The sequence below is a fragment of the Pongo pygmaeus genome, chromosome 2 (genome assembly GCF_028885625.2).
Source record: "Pongo pygmaeus isolate AG05252 chromosome 2, NHGRI_mPonPyg2-v2.0_pri, whole genome shotgun sequence".
Taxonomy (NCBI): domain Eukaryota; kingdom Metazoa; phylum Chordata; class Mammalia; order Primates; family Hominidae; genus Pongo; species Pongo pygmaeus.
In genome coordinates this window covers 41,303,703-41,321,010 of record NC_085930.1, presented here as the reverse complement: position 1 = coordinate 41,321,010, position 17,308 = coordinate 41,303,703, and the positions used below count along the sequence as shown (strand labels likewise).

The 17,308-nt window shown below is 35.5% G+C and overlaps 1 protein-coding gene across 10 annotated transcripts in view; it reads right to left on the bottom strand.

The window, feature by feature from the left end:
- Window positions 1–17,308, bottom strand: part of DZIP3 (DAZ interacting zinc finger protein 3) — a 103,250-nt gene that overhangs the window by 11,207 nt on the left and 74,735 nt on the right. For 9 of the 10 annotated variants that reach the window (XM_054483606.2, XM_054483607.2, XM_054483605.2 and 6 more), the window contains 5 exons: window positions 11,875–11,943; window positions 8,982–9,078; window positions 7,464–7,567; window positions 5,786–5,873; window positions 4,064–4,165 (listed from right to left, as the gene is read on the bottom strand). In XM_054483606.2, the coding sequence (XP_054339581.1) occupies window positions 4,064–4,165; window positions 5,786–5,873; window positions 7,464–7,567; window positions 8,982–9,078; window positions 11,875–11,943 (460 nt within the window). Of the gene's footprint in view, window positions 1–4,063; window positions 4,180–5,785; window positions 5,874–7,463; window positions 7,568–8,981; window positions 9,079–11,874; window positions 11,944–17,308 lie in introns of all 10 variants that reach the window. The other variant, XR_010125673.1, reaches the window with a different exon arrangement.

Genomic DNA, 17,308 nt, shown 5'->3' with positions numbered 1-17,308 from the left:
CATTTGGGTTGGTTCCAAGTCTTTGCTATTGTGAACAGTGCTGCAATAAACATATGTGTGCATGTGTCTTTATGGTAGAATGATTTACAATCCTTTGGGTATATACCTAGTAATGGGATTGCTGAGTCAAATGGTATTTCTGGTTCTAGACCCTTGAGGAATCGTCACACTGTCTTCCACAATGGTTGAACTAATTTACACTCCCACCAACAGTGTAAAAGTGTTCCTATTTCTCCACATCCTCTCTAGTATCTGTTGTTTCCTGACTTTTTAATGATTGCCATTCTAACTGGTGTGAGATGGTATCTCATTGTGGTTCTGATTTGCATTTCTCTAATAACCAGTGATGATGAGCTTTTTTTCATGTTTGTTGGCCACATAAATGTCTTCTTTTGAGAACTGTCTGTTCATATCCTGTGCCCACTTTTTGATGGGGTTCTTTTCCCGTAAATTTGTTTAAGTTCCTTGTAGATTCTAGATATAAGCCCTTTGTCAGATGGATAAGATTGCAAAAATTTTCTCCTATTCTGTAGGTTGCCTGTTCACTCTGATGCTGTGCAGAAGCTCTTTAATTAGATCCCATTTGTCAGTTTTGGCTTTTGTTGCCATTGCTTTTGGTGTTTTGCCCATGCCTATGTCCTGAATGGTGTTGCCTAGGTTTTCTTCTAGGGGTTTTAGGGTTTTAGGTCTTACATTTAAGTCCTTAATCCATCTTGAGTTGATTTTTGTAGAAGGTGTAAGGAAGGGGTCCAGTTTGTTTTCTGCAAATGGCTAGCCAGTTTTCCCAACACCATTTATTAAATAGGGAATCTTTTCCCCATCGCTTGTTGTTGTCAGGTTTGTCAAAGATCAGATGGTTGTAGATGTGTGGCGTTATTTCTGAGGCTTCTGTTCTGTTCCATTGGTCTATGTATCTGTTTTGGTACCAGTAGCTATTCTAACTAAAGAGAGGTGATACCTTGTAATTTTGGTTTGCATTTCCTTGAATAATTCTTATCCATGAATATGATGTTATTTTTCCATTTCTTTGTGTCCTCCATTTCTTTCACCAATGTTTGATAGTTTTCAGTGTAGTGATCTTTCTCCTCCTTGGTTAAATTTATTCCCAGGTATCTTTGTTTTTTGTAGCTATTGTAAATGGGATTTTCTTAATTTCTTTTTCAGATTGTTCACTATTAGTAAACAGAAATGCTATTGATTCTTGTATGTTGATTTTGTATCCTGAATCTTTACCAAATTTGTTAGTTTTAGGAGTTTTTAAGTGGAGTCTTTGGGATTTTCTATATATTAGATCATCTGTCTGCAAAAAGGGACAATCTGACTCCCTTCTTTCCAATTTGGATGTCTTTTATTGCCTTCTCTTGCCTAACTGCTCTGGCTAGGACTTCTAGTACTATTTTTAATAGAAGTAGTGAAAGTGGGCATCTTTGTCTTGTTTCAGATCTCAGAGGAAACGCTTTTAACTTTTTCCCATTTAGTATAATGTTAGCTGTGCATCTGTCATACATGGCCTTTATTGTGTTGAGGTATGTACCTCCTATACCTAATTTTTTGAGAGTTTTTATCATAAAGTGACGTTGAATTTTGTCAAATGCTTTTTCTGCATCTATTGAAATGATCATATGGTTTTTGTCCTTCTTTCTGTTGATATGATGTATCATATTTACTGATTTGTGTATTTTAAATAACCGTTGCATGATCTTTTTAATGGTACTAACACTTCTCTGAGGATTAAACAGCCAAGCTACAAAAATCAAGATACAACGAAACACATAGAATTACTGGGTTAAACTGAGAACAATCCACATTTTCATAGAATTCTCTACTATGGAAGTCTGGTGACCACTCCTTAGAACACTAGTATCTCAGAAATAGATGGGACTTGAGTGATAAGATCATCTAGTACAATTTCCTAATTCACTGATGGGAAAGCAAAAGTCCAGAAGAGCTGATTTTTCCCAAGATCAACATAGCTCTTGACAAAGTTGGGATCTGAACCCAGACCTCATTAGTGTACTTCCATTGTATGTACCATCTCAATTTACAGCAAATAGCACTGTAACGTTTCTAGCTGCTCTTCTCCCAAACTCTCTCCTCTGATGCTCAGTGGTCACCGACGCTTGTACTTTAACATAACTGTTAGCTTAATCAAGCACAGCAGTGACCCTAATTAGGAAGCACAAAAGATACAGGTGAACCCCTCAGAATGTTAGCAAAGGATGCTTATGAATTACCACACAGCCTAACTGCCAGTAGGTTTTTGTACTTAACTAAACCCGGGTAAGACAGGTCAGACATAAGAAAGTCTCCAAAGGGATAAAAAGATCTGGAGGGTCTGGAGGTCAAGGTTTGACTATGTTTGCCAGCTAAAGAATATCACTTGTATCAGACAGCCAAGGCTTATACTGGTCTGCTTCCAGGAAACTCCAAACAACAGCTTCACAGTCTCTGGACCCATTTTATAGTTAAGAGCCATGGAAGAGTTTAACTACAATCTTAGGACAGTATTTTGAATATGGGCAGAAGGTACAGTGTTTTTAGATATCCAACAAAAAAATATGTGTTACTGCAGGGAATCTTTGGAATTTCTCTGGAACACATTCCTTATCAGAGTAGTTGGATATGATGATGATCCAAGCCTAGAATAATAATGCTCATAATCCAGTGTGCCTATAGAAACTGAATTGACCAAAAATATAAAAGGCAATACTAACATTCTAAACTAAAGCCCATGGTGTATATCCCATAATTCCTTAGCTACAGATCCTGCTTTTGAAACAGTGTTTACTCCATACAAATGATATAATTTTTGAATTCTTTGTTATACTCAACCATGAGGAGAAATAACATTTTCAGGTTTCTATTATAAGCAGGAGTGGTGATATCAAAGTCATCTGTCCTCAAATATCTTACACTTTTCCTCTCTTCCTACTGCCAGATCTCTTAATAAAAATTGTCATCCAATGACACCCTCTTAAAAGGTCTTTTGGAAAGCTGTGTGAATTTACTGGGTTAGGGTGCTATGTTTCCCAGACATACAGGACAGGGATTAGTTTATCTGATTAAGATCCACTGGCCCCTAACAACGAGCAGAGAAGGGGCAGAAGTGGAAGCTGTCCTTGCTGTTGAAGGTAGAATAGAATATAAAACTTCACAAAAAGAAAGTCTAAAGTAGAAATGCAGAGGTGAGGTCCAGCCATGCAGGGTATTACATTGAGATGTTTCAGTCATCTCGTGCAGCAGTCCCCAATCTTTTTGGCACCAGAGACTGGTTTCATGAAGATAATTTTTTCATGAACTGGGGAGTGGAGATGGTTTTGGGAGAATTCGAGCACACTACATTTATTGTGTACTTTATTTCTAGTATTATTACATTGCAATATATAATAAAATAATTATATAACTCACTGTAATGTAGAATTAGTGGAAGCCCCAAGCTTGTTTTTCTGCAACTAAATAGTCCCATCTGGGGGTGATGGGAGACAGTGACAGATCACCAGGCCTTAGATTCTCGCAAGGAGCACATAACCTAGATCCTTCTCATGCACAGTTTCAATATGGTTCACACTCCTGTGAGAATCTAGTGCTGCAGCTGATTTGACAGGATGCAGAGCTCAGGTGGTAATGTGAGCAATGGGGAGCAGCTGTACATACAGATAAAGTTTTGCTTGTTCACCCACTGCTCACCTCCTGCTGTGCACTAGTCCGTGGCCCAGAGGTTGAGGACCTCTGATCTCGTGGTAACATAAGGACACTGGGAAGTCTGAGTATTCATTATTTAGCTCCCACAAGGTGGATGAAATAGGATGAATGAGAAAATATTACTCTATGTATATCAAATGCTTCACTAAAATCCAGTGATACAACCTATTGTATAGGCCTCACCCATCTAATTATATCATCTGGTGACTCGAAGGTATGGTCATAATTACAACTGATACTCACAATATGTGCGTATTCCATTTTGAACACACGTTAAACGTACTGTGTATTCAGTGTTTCACAGCCCTTACCATTTTGTCAAAATGAAAAGGGCAATTATTCAAAATGTTGTATTTCTTACCAGTATCTCAGGACTGGGTGGTGGAGGAGGAAGCTGGACTGGAGGCAAGGTACTCAAGGCAAATCCTTGCTTGACTTTGTTTATTTGTTCATTGTACTGTGTCTGGTAGAAGAAGACTAAAAATACTTTAGAGGACAACCAACTTTAAAAAGACAGCATATGGGAATATCTGATGTAGTTTTGAATAATACAACATAAAAGAGTGGTTCCCAACCTGTCAGAAATAATATAACAGGTTCTGACCAAAAAAAAAAAATTCTATAGACCATCCCCACATGTAAACAGTTGTATTTTTAGGAGTCGTTATTGGTTAATAAGAAACAGAGACACAGATAATTCACAGATCCTTGTGATAATTCCTCAGTGTTTCCAAAATTTTCAGCTCTAAAATAGGAACCACTGATACAAATAAAAAAAGAGACTAAAGATTCAAGAAGCTATAAATATTATACTGGCTAAAAAACAGAGGAAAAAATATATTTGTAATAAGCAGTTAAACTACTTGCAAATGTTCATTTTAAAAACTGAAGGAAAAATTTTAGAGATTACTTATTAAATTCTACATTGTGTTTATCTCACAGCCTGTAACTCTAGCTTGTTCTAGCTCCATATACATTTTATTCTCTTGGATTCTGACAAAAACTCCAACCTGGAAGTTTAACAACACATTTTCAACATTTTTTGGCATTGTCCCCACTTTTGCTTACCATATTATTTTGTAAAGAACCCATAAGAACTGGGAAGGAAAGTCTTATAAAACAAAACATTTAGAAACTTCTCCATGGAGGACATGTGCTTGGAAGAAAACATGGGGCAGGTCTTTTGAGGCAAAAATTTTGAATAAACCCAACAGAAACGCTAAGCATCACTAAAGACTGAGTAAGAAAGAGTTTGGAGAGAAACAGTGAAAACCCCCAAGGGAGCTAGACAAATATCCAGTTGCTTTTGGCACTTCACAATTGAATGACAATGCTTTTTTTTTGCTGATAGTGTTGTGAAATCACAAAAAAATCAACATTATATATCAACCTTAGTATATAAATATAAAAAGATTCTAAAACAAAATCAATTAATAAATATGCAGTGGATTATGTCTTTAGATTACCTGTAGCATGGTCCTACACCAGTACTTAGGAATTTACTATTTTGCATTATGGAATAATTACATAAAAAGTTAGATTGAAAACAAATACAGGCCTACTTGATTTTCCTTTTTATTCTGTAAACACATTATTACTCAGACCGCATTAAAACATTTAGTTTTTATTCCAATTTTTGTTTTAGAGACTGAGTCTCACTCTATTGTCCAGGCTGTAGTACAGTGGCATGATCATAACTCAGCATAACCGTGAGCACCTGGCTCAAGTGATCCTCTTGCCTTGGCTCCCAAAATGCTGGGATTATAGGCATGAGCCACTGTGCCTGGCCAAAACATTTAGTTTTGATTGGGGCACTGTTAGCTTTGAAGTTCTAGGAAAGCTAGGTGTGGGGGCACAATTTTTGAGTTTATTTTCTTGACTAAGGATATAAAAGACTACATGTGTGAGTCTAGGATGTTATCTACAACCAACCACATGGAAGTAATCTCAAAGAGAAGGCATAAACTTTTATAACTAAAATAGAAAATATGTTCTTCCTTAAATTTTTCTACTAATATGTCTTCTAACTTTACACCACCTATAACATTAAGCCAATTTTCTCTAAATGTACTTCAGGACTTACCCTGAGGAATGCAATCTTGTTTCTAACATCTGCCACAATGGCATTCCAACTGTCTACCGCAGCCTTTAATTGAAGTGATTCTAGGTTGCTGTTGTAGAAAAGGAGACACAAAAGAAAGCTCTTCCTTTTTATAACACTTAGGTTTCCAAACATGTCTATCATGCTTTCTAGCATATATGTCAACAAAAAACAAAATTACCCCCATCACCAACAATTACTTCAAAAGGACATAAAGAGGTATGGACAGGTTTGTTACTAAAAATAGTAACAAAAACAGTAATTAAAAAATTCATTTTTCAAGAGCAAATAAAATTGATGCTTCCAGAACAAGTTTTTTTCTATCTTGATGATGTATTTTTAGTACATATTATAAAACCTTTGTAAGGAATCTTTCCAATGAAGCAGGAAAGCCTTAGTAATCCAATACAGCGGTGTTCTCTAAAATGTTGACCCACGTTGGAAGCAAGTTTTGGACTATCTTCACATTAACTCTGACATCAAAAAGCCATTGTTGGCCTATATGGCTCCTTTGCAAATTAGAAAAAGATACTGTCTCTGCGAGGATAAATTAGAAATACCTTCTATATGAGTACGAATGAGGTTGCTACATAAATTGCACAAACAAGTTTTATTAACTCATGCCTACCAAATGACTTAACAAAAGTAGGAACAACTTTGAAGTCATTAGGGTCTATTATCTCTAGAGAAAAGATTTCATATGGCCTTTTAAAAGGTTCTATCCATTATAACATCCCACGCCAGTATCACCCACCCCAACAATTTTATAAGAGCTGAACAAGTTATCACTAACATAATCTCATACAAAGAAGTTCCATAATATCCTAACGTATAGAGTACTCTTTCTTCTTCTAGCACCAAAAATAGACTGATCATTTACAACAGTACTTCCCTGACTTGAGTGCACATCAGTATATCCTGATAATCTTGCTAAACATCAAAGACTCTGATTCTTTAGAATGAAAGAACAATGCTGATTATTAAAATAATAATCATTTAAAAATAATGATGCCTGGGTCCCAGAGATTCTAATTTAATTAATTCTTTAAGTTTGGTGTACCCCAGGAGATTATAAACTCAAGGAGAATTTAATGCAACCTGTTCAATATTTGAAAATTACTCCATTAATTACTATAAAAGCATAGCAGAAAACTACCTTTAAAATATGATTTAGGTGTTAATACTGATGTTTCCCTCAACATATTCTGTAGGTGTTTAAAATCAGGCATTATAAAGGAAAACAATTAGAAAAAAAAGTCTTCCAATCAGAATCCACCTTGTTTCATAAGTAGCTGGTGTTCATGTTATGTCTCTGAGACTTTTGATCTACTTCACTACAGAGGAAGGGAAAAAATCTTTCAGCAGCTATTATTGTACATAGTACTCAGCAGACTTCTCAGTGCTTCAGCAGAAGCAGCCAACCAAGTACAAGCATCAAAGTAATTAAATGACTTTTGAGGTTTAAACAACAACAACAACAACAAGAGCTTCTGGTAAAAGGAATTTCAGGGGGAAAAAAACGAAAAAAAAAAACCCACAAGAGCTTCTTTAAGAACTCTGATGTCACATATGTAAAACACATCACAGATTACATTCAACCGTGGAGACACTTGCTAACATCTCTAAAGTTAAGATGCATTAAGGAAGAGGGAAAGGTTACCTTGCTGCCATGTGAGTCACCCTGGCAAGCTGATTGAGACATTCCTTTTCAGTCTGCTCTAGATGAAGCAAACCAAAATCCCTACGACACTGTAAGAAATACACCTACAGGTTTTTGAGAGAAAGAGAAAGAAGTTGAAGGTGTGCTTGTAAAGGAACATTCTCTTCTCAATCATCTCAAGTAAATTTAAAGCTATTTCTCAATTTCTTCCAATAGCATCTAGGTTCCTTGACCATTCAAGATACATTACAAAACTTTTAAATCAATGCCACCTCTGCAATTCTAATTTCCTTATTTAATGGTTATTAGGTTGGTAAACATTCCAGATCATGTCTTTTCAAATTTGCACTCATACTGGAATCGTCTCAGAAACTTTCAAAAATGGTGCCTTGGTCCCAGATATTCTAATTTGATTGATACTGAGTATAGCTTGGGCATCGGCATTTTTAAAAGCTCTCTGGTAATTCTAACATGCAGTAAAGTTTGAGAACACTCCTGCTATCTATTTTTTTTGTTACTGATGAAGAGGTAATAATAAGCCCATACAGAAAGACAGAAACGGGCTTGGGAGATTACGTAGTTCAGTGTCTCTCTTGCAGCAGGAATCCTTTCCATATCACTACTTGCAGTCATTTAGCCTCTGTTTTTTACTACTAAACACTCAGTATTCACTAAAATACACTGTTGGACAGCATTAAGTATTAGAAAGTTCTTTCTTTCTAAAATTAATAATAGAAGCACAAAGAAATTTACTGATTAAAAACAATAAAAAACACTCTATACAAATGAGCTTTTAAAGTAATCTGAACTGTTTCTTTTGTTAAAGCTAGTACCCCAACAGTATTCTTCACGAATTTTTGGTTCAGATACTACTTCTTGGTTGCTGACTTCCAGGATCCCAAGTACTCTGCTAGAAAACAGAGCTTACCCATGACAGAGGTGGAAGGTTTGTAGTGCTTTTAACGTCAGTGATCTCTCCAAAAATGTGAATCTTATTGTATATCAAGTTTTGTTAAGTACAAATAAAAATTACATACACACATACAATCATATTTCTTTTGAGAGACCCTAGCTGTGGTGTTCTAACTTACAAAAAGTTGGCAGTCTGAAAAGTTGGTTTTTTACATGCAGGTGTACGATGTGTAAGTATTTTTGTAAGATCTATATTGGAAGTAATTGTGGCAGCAGTAAAATGCTATTATTAGAAGTTTGGCTTAGTGACTTGGCTTCATGAGAATTTCCCCAAGATGTCTGTATTTGCTATACATACTGTAACAGACCAATTTCTTCAAGTCATTGGGGGAAAACAACATAAGATCATCAAAACTGAAGTATTCACACATGATATGCCAATGAGTCAAAAAAGCACAAGACTTTCAACTGTATTTTCCTGGCTGATCCTAAGATGTCTTATTTCTGTTTATACAAAAAACAATCTTTTACAAATTCTTTAGTATGATGGTATACAAGTAAAACTTTTCCCCTCACCCCATACCCCTGTCCCCGTTTTGTTTTTACCTCGGCTGTTAAAGCTCTGCTAGTTTCTGCATTCAGTTTGCTTACGTATGTTTTCATTGTGCTTTCCAGATTATGTTTTTCCATTTCCCACTGAGATCTAAAATACATGATCATTAAAGACTCTGCAATATTACATCAAGCACAGCCTTTTTCATCTAATTCAGGAGGAAGAAAGATAAGTTATACAATCAGTAGGAAATTATTTCTTGGAAAAGTATATAGCACATAGAAACAAGACAAGATATTGTTCAATCCCTACTGTTATCCTTTACTATCAAGAGTATAGAAGTTTTATCAGGGTGTAGGTTATGATTCAAAACTTGGCTGTGAAATCAAGTTGTCTGAGGATGAATCTTAGCTCCACAACTTATTAATTGTAAAACCCCCGGGCAAGTGCAATGAACTGAATGTTTGTGTTCCCCCAAACCTCATATGTTGAAATCTTAACCCCCAAAGTGATGGTATTATGAGGTGGTGCCTTTGGGAGATGATCAGTCATAAGGGCGGAACTCCAATGAATGGAATTAATGCCCATTTAAAAAAGGCCTGAGAGAGCTCCCTTGCCTGCCTTCTGCTATGTGAAGTTACAGTGGGAAGACGGCTGTCTATGAGGAAGTGGATCCTCACCAGATACCTAATAGGCTGCTACCTTGATCTTGGACTTCCCAGCTTCCAGAACTGTGAGAGATACAATTCTATTTTTATAAGCCACCCAGTCAATGGTATTTTGACAGAGCAGTTCAACCTAAGACAGCAAGCTATTTAATTTCTCTATACCTCAGTTTCCTCACATGTAAAAATGAGGAAAATGGAAAAAACGGTACTACTTACCTCAAAGAGCTGTTGTGAAAATTAATTCAGATAATATAAAGCACTTTGTGTTTGGCACATAATAAGCACTAAATAAATGTTAGCTAGTATCATGATTAATAAGTTCTACATAAAATTTCTATAAGCTTTTTCGTATCCCAATGATAGTAACCACATAGGTTTTTATTATCCCTGTCATTACGTGAAGTCACTGCATTAAAATATTTGACTGGTTATTTCAGTGCTTACATTCAACATTTTTGAATGAAAGCAAACCCTACAGTTTGAGAGGGAAGGAGGGAGATGATGGTAAAGACATTGTTTATGAAGGACATTAGGTAAATGGTTACCTATGAGGTTCCTTTTTTAATCTATCCCATCTCAGCTTCCTACACTTGAGTCGCAGAATTCTATAAGCATACAAACCAAATTCTAAATTTAATGAAAACAATTAATTGAAAATACAGCATTATAATAGAGACTGTCACAAAGGCCATCCTCGATATTTTATTATCAGGAACACTTGGATACTTGAGGACCTAACAAACATTGATGAGAGACTTGATAACACTATATTATAAATATCATTAAGGCTAGACTTTGAGGAGAAAAAAATAAAATCTTCAAGCAGATATATTAACACAAAAGGAATTATTATACCATTAAATATTATGTAAAATTTGCCTAAAAGAAAAAAATTACAAATCAGACTTCATCAAATTAAGTTTTGTGCTTTAAATGACATTAAGAAACTGAAAAGGCAACCCACAGAATGAGAGTATTTGAAAATCATGCATCCTATAAGGGACTTGTATCTGATAACGGACAAGAACTCTTAAAACTCAACAATAAAAAGACAATCTAATTTTTAAAATGGGTAAAGGATTTGAATAGACATTTCTCCAAGAAGATACATAACTGGCCAATAAGCACATGAAAAGATGCTCAACATAATTAATCAGTGGGAAAATGCAAATCAAAACCACATTTATATACTACTTCACACATAATACAATGGGTAAAATAAAGACGTAATCTAACAAGTGTAACAAATGTTGATCAGAATGTGGAGAAATTGAAACCCTCATACACTGTTTATAGGATTATAAAATGGTGCAGCTACTTGGAAAACAGTTTGGCAATTCCTCAAAAAGTTAAACATAAAGTTGACTGATCAAGCAATTCTACTCCTTGGTACACACCCATGAAATACAAAAACATGTCCACAAATCTGTATATAAATATTGATAACAGTATTCATAACAGCCAAACAATGGAAACAAGCCAAGTGTCCATCAACTGATGAAAAATAAAATAAGGTATAGCCAAGGAATAGAATATTATTTATCCATAAAAAGGTATGAGTAATGATACATGCTACAACATGGATGAATTTTGAAACTATGTTAAGTGAAAAATGTTACTCACAGGAGGCTACATATTATATGATCCAATTTATATGAAATGTCCAGAAGAGGCAAATCCATACAGACAGAAAATAAATTAGTGGTTGCCAGAAGCTAGAGGAGGGGAGAATAGGGAATGACATCTAATGGGTTTCTTTTTTGGAGTGATAAAAATGTTCTGGAAATAGATAGTGGTGATGACTGTAAACCTCTGTGAATATTCTAAATCAATAAATTGTATATTTTAACAGAGATAATTTTATGCTGTATGAAATGGATTTCAAAAAGGTGTTATTAAAAGAATTTCCCACAGGCAAAACAGACGAATAAGAATAAAACTTGGCCAGTTTCATAAAGCAGTCACACCTAATAGTACTGATTGGGGTAACTCTTAAGGTCTAGTCTCTGGCAGTAGTTTGTTCTAGGACTGTAACTTTGCTGATACAGATTCTTCTAGCAGTTTTCTAGAGTCAGAGCTAAAGTGACCATACCTCCCTATTTGCCTAAGATACTCCCAGTTTACACCTTTTGTCCCAGTGTATTATTAATACTGTTCAATATCAGCCTCAAAAGTACCCCAGTTTGAATGATAAATTACATCGATATGCCAGCCAGAAAGTGTTGAGTGAAATACAGTTTCAGAGAGAGTACACCCAAAGAAAAAGCTAAGTTTGTACCTTTTCATAGAAAGTTGCTCTTTAAGGTTCTTGATTTCATTATCTTTAGCATGGATTTGACGCTGTAATCTAAGCAAACAAGCAAGAAAGTCAAAAGATGTTAGAAATTACTTCTCATGAACACAGTCAGAACAGCTCTAACTACAGCTGTGGAGGAGACAAAGTATGTCCATTTGGGGCCACAAATCTTGAGCCTGAATACAACTGAACTCCTATACCTGGTCCTTTTGAAATGTATCTTGTTTCTGATGTCTGATTTACTGACTTCCCAAAGAAAGGGGAACTAAGTTTTAATTCAGTAAATCAGAAAGCAAAAGAGAAGTGTTATCTTGCATCCTCAGCACAATGACTTGGAAAAATGTCTCTAGCTCTTCATGCTTCAGCTTACCTACTAGAAAACAGAGATAGTATCTTCTGATTTTCTAAGCCTGTTGTGAGACTGAGAACTTTAAGTTCCTTAAAGTGGTATTATATCAAGTCATGCAAATTATGAAAGATTTAAGGTCTAAAGGAAATCAAACCTGAAATATCGAAGTGATGAGGCTGTGTGCAAATGCAAATTTTAATTAAAACTATGAATTATCACCTGGGGGTCACTCACATGATCTTATCATGGAAAGAATGGGTAAAAATTTTGTATAAATCAGAATCTATAGCCTGTGATCAGCTCCAAAATTAATATGTAAGAAACTAAGAGAAATGCACATACTTTTTGGTTGACATATATTCACATACCATTTCTGATGTTCCTCCCTTATGCTGCTGTATTTCTTTTCACAACCAAGCTTTTACATAAACCTAGTAATTAACTTCAATATGAAAAGATTTATAATAAAAGCACATTTCTCTTTAAGTCTCTAATATGTTTAAACTCTTGGGATAAATAGAAGAGTTTTGGTTGGAATAATACGTCCTTGAAATGACGACTTTAACGTTGGATGGATTGCTCACTACCAGATTTCACAGACTACCCATTCACCTTTATTCTAAGCTTCTTAGAAGACTTAGAGACTTAATGTTTTGTTGGTCTGAGAATGCAGTGAAAAGAAACCAGGTCTCTTTCTGCACAAAAGAGGTCATGTTCTCAAGTGAAATATTAAGAAATACAAGCTTCATTACTGTAATATATAGGAATATGTTGACAGAGTTGAAAAGCAGTAAAATTTGTAAGACTGACATCTTGTTTTCCTTTGTATACTTCCATTACTTCAATATTTTACCCAGCTCTAGTTTAGAGTGGGCAATAAGAGTAGACATAACTAGTGGGGAATTCAGAACACCTAGACTCTTAAACAACAGAGGATAAGGTAGGCATAGTTCTTATTATCCAGCTCAGATAAGAGCCAGCTACGTATGTTCAGGCAGTCTTAACTTCTCAGTCTTTTTCTCATGTTTAATACAACAGAATGAAATTACTAGATTTTCTTTCTAAAAAATCGAAAGTTCTCAAGTTAACTCTAGCTATCAAGTTTTATTATAGACTGTTGACAGCAGTTTCTTGACATATTATTAACTGCTTATTGTAGTTTATCCAAAGTAAGTCACTTCCATAAAATTTTCTGTTAACACTTCAACTATCATCAACAAATATTTGCCAAACATTTACTGCACATACCAAATTGAATTAGGACAAAAAAACCACACCATTTTTGCTTTCTAATATCCATATTCTAAAATGAAAGAAACCAACATTTACAATTAAAGAATATTTATATTTTATCACATACTCTTGGGCAATGTTCAGATTACTTAAATGAAGAAAATGTTCAAAAGCTTATATGAGAACACAGAGTAGCCATTATGTCCATTCTGCCTTGATGCCCTGTCTTTTCTTCCATCTCATCCGACCTAACCTTCAATGCCTAGGTTCAGTACTATGTCTTTAACAAAGTTCTTCATTGAAGGAAGTTCCTTATCACAACAATCAAAAAAGTATTCTCTACCCTACAAAATTTCCACTAAGTATACTCTTGTTTGACAGTTTTTCATTATGTACTTTTTAAAATAAACTTTTTATTTTGAGATAATTGTAAATTCATATGCATGCATAAGAAATAATACACAAAGAACCCATGTATCCTTTCCCCAATTTCTCCCAATGGTAACATCTTGCAAAACTACTGTATAATACCATAACCAGAATATTGATGGTAATACAGTCAAGATACTGAACTGTTCTATCACCACAGGGATCCTTCATTTTGCCCTTTTAAAGCCACAACCACTTCCCTTCCACTCTCATCCCCTTCTTATAACCTTGGAACCACTAATCTGTTTTCCATTTTTATAATTTTGTCATTTCAAGAATGTTCAGCAAATGGAAACACATATAAGCTTTTGGAACTGGCTTTTTTCATTCAGCATAATTTTCTGATGTCTGCAGTGTTTGTAGTATTTGCAGTGATATCACTGTTTCATTCCGGATGGTAGTAATTTATGTCTTTTATATTGTCAGTCTTGCTAGAGGTTTGTCAATTTTATTGACCTTTTCAAAGACACAGCTTTTTGTTTCATGGATTTTCTCTACTATTTTTCTTTTTCCAACTCATTCTTTCTCAGTTTCTTTTTTTGAAATGGGGCCTCGCTATGTTGCCCATGCTGAACTGTAACTCCTGGGTTCAAGCAATCCTCCCATCTCAGCCTCTCAAGTAGCTGGGACTACAGGTGTGCACCACTGCATCCTGCTTCCATTATTTGTAATCTTTATAATTTATTTCCTCCTGCTTGCTTTGAGTCTATTTTGGTTTTCTTTTTCTGGGATCTTGAAGTGAGAGCTTGGATTATCCACTGAAGACTCTTTTTCTAATGTGTGTATTTAGTGTTATAATCTTCTCAGCACTGCCTCAGCTGTGTGGTACAAATTTTGACATATTGTATTTTCATGTAAATTCAACGGATTTTCTCTTGGGATCTCCTCTTTGACCCATGGATTATTTAGACATGGGTTGCGTAGTTTCCAGGCCTTTGGAGGTTTCTTGGTATCTCTCCGTTACTGATGTCTAATTTGACTCCATTGTGACCTGAGAACATGCTTTGTATGATTTCAACTCTTAAATTTGTTGTTGAGGTTTGTTTTACGGCCCAGGATATTGTCTATCTTGGTAGATACATCCTGTGGTCACTTGAAAGCATGCGTATTCTACTGTCGTCTGGTGGAGTGTTCTATAAATATCAGTTAGGTCCTGCTGGTTGATGGTGGTTATTGAGGTCTTCTATATCCTTGCTGATTTTCTGTTTAGTAGTACTATAAATTGAGAATGGAGTTTGAAGTGTTCAATTATAATGGTAAACTTTTCCATTTCTCCTTTCAGCTCTATCAGGTTTTACTTCATGTGTTTTGAGGCTGTTTTTGATACATATACCTTGAGGTTCTTGTGGATTGATCCTTTCATCATTATGTAATGTCCCTCTTTGTGTCCAACAGTCTTCTTTCTTCTGAAGTCCATTTAATCTGATTTTAATATAGCCACTCTTACTTTTTTTAATAAACGTCTGCATGATATAGCCCTAGCTTTATTCTCATTTAGGTGTTTTTACCCTCCTCACTTTTTGAATATATTGTGTTTCTTCTACATACACTGAATTCCACGAGATGGTGTTAAAATTTTTGCTTCAACCATCAATATGATTTAAGAAATTAATAAACAGTAGGACAACTTCTTATTATTTATCTTACTCTTTACTCATTCTGATGGTCTTCTTTCCTTTCTGAAGTTTCAAGCTTCTACTATATATACGTTTTTAAAGTTTAGAGACCTTCCTATAGCCATACTTTAATCGTAAGATATATGAATTTGCTAGCAATAAATTCTTATAATTTTTCATTGTCTGAGACTGTATTTCCTTCTATTCCTACAGAATATTTTTTTTCTAAATAAAGGATTCATGGTTCTGCTCTTTTCTTCTGGTAACTGAATAAACTGCCACTTCATTCTGGCCTTCATGGTTTCAAATGAAAAATCTGTTGTCATTCAAATTACTGTTCTCATAAGTAATGTTTTTCTCTGCCTGTTTTCAAGCCTTTTCTTTGTATTTTGTTTTCAGAAGTTAAGTTATGATGTGTCTTAGCATGGATTTGAGTTTTTGTTATTTGGGGTTCACTTAGTTTCTGAATTTGTAAATTTATACATTTCATCAAATTTGGGAAAATTTCAGTATTTCTTTGAATACTTTTTCAGTCTCTCTCTCATTCTGCTCTCTTTTTGAAATTCCAGTGACAAGTACTTTAGCTCTTTTGTTACTGGCTCAAAGGTCCTTTAGACTCTTTTTAATTTTTTTCTCCCAGTCTATTCTCTTTGTTCTTCAGATTGAGTTTATTCTATTCATCTGTCCCCAAGTTCACTGATTCAATCCTCTGTCATCTCCACTTTACTAGTGATTATATCTAGCAAGTTTTAATTTCAATCACTGTATTTTCTAGTATATAATTTCCATTCTTTATTATAACTTATTTCCTTACTGAGATATTCTAGGTTTTCATTTGTCTCAAGATTATTCAATTTTGTTGAAGCATTTTTATGATGGTTGCTTTAAAATCTTTGTCGGATAATTCAAATATCTGAATAATACTAATATTGTCATTTGTTGGTCTTTTGTCTTTCTTGTCTGAATTTCCTGGTTCTTGGTATGATCTATGTTTTCTAATGTAGCCTAGATATTTTGAACATTATGAGACTCTGGGTTCTATTTAATCTTCCTATTTTTAGCAGGCAGTCTCCTGTTGAGGTATGATGTAAAAGCCAAGGAGGTGTGTATGCATGGCTTTGCACTGAGCTCTACCAAAAGCACCCCAGGAAAAGTGGGCACTGACTCACACTGCCTCAATGCAGACGAGAGATGTATAAGTTCAGCTCCCCTCCCAGTCCAACTGACACCTTCCCATGAAAGTGGAGCACCAGCTCACACTGCCCTTTTGCCTCCAAATGGAATATAAGATCAGCTCCTTGCTGGGCCCTGCTGACATTAGGAAAGGAGAAAGCAAAGGACTGACAGTACTTTGTTGCTGCAGGGTGGAGGCAGAAGTTCAGCTGCCTGTTGTGTCCTTCTGGCACCAGCTGAGGGAAGGGGGGAAAAGGGAATGCCAACTAGCCCCATGGGTGAAGACTTACTTCCTAGTGAGAGGGAGTAAGGATAAAGCCTAGTATTGACTACTTTTGTCTCAGACTGGCTTAAGTAACATTGGTGCTGGGTAGCAGCAGAGGTTCAGCTTTCAGCTGGACCACACTGACACATCCTGGCAGAGGAATTAAAGCACTGTCTCCTTCTCCCCAGTGGAACTTGGAAGTCAGCTGCTTGCTTAGTACTGCCAACACTACCCCAGCAGGAAAATAGGATTGCTGCTACTTACTTATGTTAGGTGGGAGAATCAGCATGTACTGCCTACTTCCAAGCGGTGGTGTGGGGCCACTGGTGTGTGGCTGCAGTAGGGTGGGTA